General features: G+C 42.9%; 1 protein-coding gene across 1 annotated transcript in view; it reads left to right on the forward strand.

Moving 5' to 3' along the window:
* LHFPL2 (lipoma HMGIC fusion partner-like 2) overlaps positions 1-4,936 on the forward strand; it is a 275,944-nt gene extending 271,008 nt beyond the window's left edge. Inside the window, exon 7 of the mRNA XM_011959208.1 lies at positions 2,784-4,936. Within this exon, the coding sequence (XP_011814598.1) occupies positions 2,784-3,040 (257 nt within the window). The 3' untranslated portion in view covers positions 3,041-4,936. The remainder of the gene's footprint in view (positions 1-2,783) is intronic.
* Positions 4,937-5,667: the final 731 nt, after the last annotated feature.

The following is a 5,667-nucleotide window of genomic DNA, read 5'->3' on the forward strand; positions in this document are numbered from 1 at the left end:
AAAAAAAAAAAAAAAAAAAAAAATTGTTTAAATCATTTTAGATCTCAGCTGAATAAACAACTGTTCAGATGGAGAATATTTTTTCAAGAGCACTAAAGTGTAGCCTGGGGGTCTCTTCTCTCCCCCAAATTATTATACTTCTCAAAATATGCCCTTAACAAAAGCTGGTCTGCCTCTGTGTGGGAGGGGCCTGCCAAGGGCTTGACCTGTGTTCAGGCTGCTCGTCTGTTTCCAGTTTTGTTACAATGGTAGAACAGACTTCACGATTCACAGCCACCTATAAGTGATGGATTAGTCCATTCTATAGGTGAAGAATCATATGTCAGTCACTCAACCCAAAGAGGGCACAGCCTGGATTCAAACTTTCAAACTCTAAAGTCAGAGCTCGTAACTATTAACGGAATCACCTCTTAATTTGGTGAGTCTCTGCTGTGGTCCACCATATTTCTGGTTTGTGTTCTAGCCTCCTGCCCTTGCACTAGACTATGGGGTCTTTTCTGCTGCTTGATTTCTACCCTTTCATTGCTGATACAGGACCTTCCATATTCTGGAGGACCAAGAGTCTGCACTGGCTGCTGGTCATTTCTTACAGCATCTCTCCAGCTTCACTTGATCTTCCCAGCACCAATCACATTTTCTTGCTACAACTCATTGCTTCCCGGGTTCCCACCACTCAGATCTGTAGAGGGCCATGGGGTTAGAAAGACTTCCTTGTGAATCACCCCTTTTCAGACTGCATCTGAATGGATTCCCTCTACTCCACCCCTGCTACAAAGTCCCTTGAGGCCATTTGAGAAGAACAATGTGATGGGGTGGGGACACCGAGATCCCAAATGCCCTGGTAGTGACATGCCAAGCTGGACACCATCACAGGATGAAGACCACTATCAAAGCTGTGATGTGTGGGTTGACACACTGTCCCCAGTCTTCCTTCAAGCCTCATACTGCCATAAAGTCAGTCACGTTTTCTTTGTGGGGAAGTTGCTGTAAATGACTTAGAAGCTTTGGTGGGATAAACCCAGAGAATTTCAGTCAAGGTAGGTAAAGAAACAGAACTCAGAGCCAAGATTAATTAATAAGTGTAGAATTGATATTCCCAGGTATCTAAAAAGTGGGAACTTTGTAATCAAGCATTCTTGATTACATAGGTTGAATTTTTCAGAGAAAACATTTTTCCCCTCCACATAGGATAAGGCCCCCTTCCTCCTCTTGCAGTATCTTGCAGGTGAAATAAAGGCCTTTAAAATATATCTATATATAAATATAAATACATATATATATTTTTTTTCCTTCTTTTTTTTTTTTTTTTGAGACAGAGTCTCACTCTTTCGCCAGGCTGGACGATCTCAGCTCACTGCAACCTCCACCTCCCGGGTTCAAGCACTTCTCTTGCCTCAGCCTTCCGAGTAGCTGGGACTACAGGCGTGCCGCCACACCCAGCTAATTTTTGTATTTTTAGTGGAGACGGGGTTTCACCATGTTGACCAGGATGGTCTCGCTCTCTTGACCTCGTGATCCACCCACTTCAGCCTCCCCTAGTGCTGGGATTACAGCCATGAGCCACCGCACCTGGCCTAAAGATTTGTTACCAAGAAAGGTTTAAGGTTTTGCTGAGTAAAATCTGGGGGACCTAGGCTGCTTTTGTCATTTCAGGCCTCTGGCTTTTTTGGGAGGAGCTGTTGTCTTGTGACTGGCAGCCAGGGTGAGGCACAGGGCTGATACCTGAGGGTCAGCAAGCGACTCCTTTTGTGCCTCACCCTAGTCCTAGCTCTGGTGGGACTAGGCATGAAAAATAACTCAAGTGATGCATTCTGGTTATATAGTGAGCAGTAATGCTGTGAAGAACAGGAAAATAGGTGTTTAAAATTACAAGGTAGTAGGGTCAGCAGAATGGAAGTAAAGCTTATTAGTGTCTACTCTCTTAAAAGTACACAGACAGAAAGTCCTTACAAAGTTTGCAATTTGTTTGTAACAAATCAGGTAAAGACCTGGTCTCCCTCTTGGCCCTTGCTCTTGCATTTAATCAGGCTGACATCAGGTGGTTCTGTGTGAATTTTGCTTATACCAGGAGTTGGCAAACCCTTTCTACAGAAAGACAGTAAATATTTTAGGTTTTGCAGACCATAGCAAAGCAGTCGTAGGCATCCAAAAATGAATGGCTGCAGCTGTGTTCCAATAAAACTTTACTTGTAAACCTACATTTGGCTTGAGGGCCTTAGTTTGCCAACATCTGCCTTAGACCAAAAGAGAAATGCTCAGTGCACCAAAAGCCCTGTGGGAATACATAGTAACAAGTTGGCCACGAATGGTGGAGGCCGAGGTGGGAGGATCACTTGAGCTTAGGAGTTTGAGACCAGCCTAGGCAACATAGCAAGACTCATCTCTACTTAAATGAAAACTGAGCCAGGTGTGGTGGTGTGTGCCTGTAATCCCAGCTACTTGGGAGGCTGAGGCAGGAGGATAGCTTGAACCCACTGCACTCCTGCCTGGGCAACAGATTGAGACTCTGTCTTAAGAAGAAGAAAAGTAACAATTTGCTTTTCTAGAAGAGAAATTTTTAGTGGATTCACATTCCAACATGTAAAAAAGTGGCTGAAAATATTTCTAATAATGTGTTATTTCTTGATCAGGTCACATTAGTTGCATGAAAACAGTCCCAACACTTTCTGTTGCAGAATAGATGCTCTTGCCCAAAGCAAGCAAATCAAGTAACAATTACATCAGATCTGGACAGTTGTAGCACCATGGGGATTTTCTAACCTGTTTTCTCTTTTGTTCTGCAGGTCTATTCCTTATCCTTGGTTTGATACTCTACCCTGCTGGCTGGGGTTGCCAGAAGGCCATAGACTACTGTGGACATTATGCATCTGCCTACAAACCTGGAGACTGCTCCTTGGGCTGGGCCTTTTATACCGCCATCGGGGGCACAGTCCTCACTTTCATCTGTGCTGTCTTCTCCGCACAAGCAGAAATTGCAACCTCCAGTGACAAAGTACAGGAAGAAATTGAAGAGGGGAAAAACCTGATCTGCCTCCTTTAGTTTGGAAAAGACATTAATGCCATTTTCTCCCTTGAGTAATCTTGTGAAACAGTTCACAGTTTCATCATTTGAGTCAAGTGGAGAACCAACCTTTACCTACCAAAGCCACGTTCCACGGCCCGAGGCTTAAACAGGACCAGTGAGAGGCCACATCCAGCTACGCAAAGTTACTGGACATGCGGTCTGCAGTGGACATTATAAGGAATGGAACATGAAAATAGTATATAATCCCTGACCTGGAGTTACCAAGTTCTGTCAGACTCCATCTCCCCCAGGTTCAATGAAGGATAATAATCTAAATCATTTCATTAGGGCAGCAGTTTCTCTGGTAACAGAAGAGACCATCCGCCAGATTTGCAGGCTGCTTCTGCTCCAACGCTGCCTGTCTGTGAGCATCTCTGCCTCAGAATGGGGTTTTGGGTTGGAGTTTTTGTTTTCCTCTGTTCTTTCAAGGCATCTCAGTTGGAGACGAAGAGAAAACCATAAATTTTACTGGGGACAGGATGTGTTTGCTAAAGGGCACAGCAAGATACTGTCTTTTGCTTAGCTGACGAAAGGGGTCAGCGGGGTGGTGTGGAGTCATGCTGTGGCACTTATTCTAGGCTGAATCCTAGGGTAAGGTGGATCAACTGAACTGTCACTCCAGAGATTTTAGAAATTTGAGTAAAGAAACAATAAGGACCTATACAATCATATGAGAACAAAAATAAATACGAACTCTTGCTAGTGAAGACGTATTTTTTCCTCTTCCCAGCAGCCAGGCTAGCACCAGTTCTGGCCCAGTGTCCTCTTCTGGAGATCACGTGTTTTTCTCCTAAGGTTAGGATTGTGCTTTGACTGCCAAAGGAAACCTCACTCTGTTTCCTCCTTCCAGGGACTGAGGTCTCCAAGCCAGCTGCAGCTCATTCAGATGCTCACTGGGAGGACTTGCCAGAATCTCGGCACTTGCGGGGAGACCTTTCCTCCCTATTTGGTGACCGTGCTGTAGTCAGCTCTATTTCCAATCCCGACAGTAGCAGAATGGCATTCTACAACAAAAAGAAGCTAGTTATGGGAGTTAAGTTTCTGGTGTTGATCCTGAAAGCAGACTGAGATAACATTAAATTGCTGCAACTGAAGAACTGCAGCCATGACTTTAATTAATTCCAGGAAAGTACAGAGGACAAAGTTAATTCCAAAAGAGGAGCTAGATCAAGGTCACAGCACTGCCTACACCTGTTTACAAAAAGAATCAAATACCACTATGAATAAGATTCAGGGGCTTTTAAACTACTTTCCTAATTACCAGTATCACTGATTCAGGAAGATAGTATCTCAGAATGGCCACAGCATCGCAGAAACAAGCTACTCTGACATTATGGGAGCTTCAAAATTGTATCATGATACAGAAACACTCCTTAGCACTTTAAGAGATTTCTGGAAGGGGAAAAAGTGTAGGTCTTTGGGTTCATTAATCTGCTCGCTTGAGGACTTTGTTTTGAAAAAGTACCTTCTGTGGACAAGGTATTGTGTGTTAAGTGCTACCAGCTATACAACCCTGGTTCAGATTTTGCAACCTTGCCCCAAGTGAATCATGTTAAAGCTGTCTTGAGTCTAAAGCACCATATCGTGGTGCAGAACAGATAATTATACAGAGATGGAATGGGACAACTAAAGTTTTACTGCATTCTGGTTTTGGGCCTATATGAGAAACCATCTTATCTCACAGATAAGGGCTAAGGGCAAAAGGGGTGGGAGATGTTAGGCCTTAATGAGTTTCCCATTCCTGAACCAAAATTCAAAGTGAGCGAGATATAAATCCTGTGATTTTGGTGAAGAAAAAAAACGGGTATCTTCATAGCAGCCTAGGAAACATTAACCATATCTCTAACACCACCCAGAAAGAGGCTGGAGGAGCCACTGGACAAAGCTCCTGTCTCTGTGTGTACATTTATAATGTTCTAACCAAGTCTCAAACCTTGACAATAATTTTCATTAAAAGCAATCCCATTCATCAGACAAATCTTGATGGAAAACACAAAATTTTTCCATAAACTTACCAGAAGACTCACTTTTTTTTTTTCTTTCTGGGATAGAGAAACCATTTTCTGACAGGTTTACAATCTCAGTGTCCTTACAAGTTAAGTCCTAAGCTCAGAGGATCCTCCGAGCATGTCCATCACCTGATCTTTGGCTAAGGCGGCAGTGTACCTCTAGATCAACCTGGAAACAGTCACAAGGGAGTGTGACTTCTTGGCCATAATAAAGTCACTTGACAGTGTTTATGTTATTCATTTGAACACACAGAAGACAAAAGCACAGGTATGCACACACATAAAACCCCAAACCACTAAAAACTACCTAAACACTGAGTAAATAGTAAAAAGGTAATGTTGGGATTTTTAAACCTTGAATTCATTAGCCAGGCTTGGGGTGAAAGGACCATCTAATATCATGCTAGTCTAAAACATACTCTTCCACACAGCTGTTTAAAAACCACTGGGTATGAGGAATATGCTAGAAAGAAATGTTAAAAATAGATTGTTGGCCCACACTTATTTTTCTAATAAATAGGACCATTATTACTACCAGGATAGTCTTATTTATTTTGCCTGAATTTGTGCTTAAAGAAAGTCTCATGACAGGAT

Source organism: Colobus angolensis, unplaced genomic scaffold (assembly GCF_000951035.1).
Source record: "Colobus angolensis palliatus isolate OR3802 unplaced genomic scaffold, Cang.pa_1.0 Scaffold49, whole genome shotgun sequence".
NCBI lineage: Eukaryota > Metazoa > Chordata > Mammalia > Primates > Cercopithecidae > Colobus > Colobus angolensis.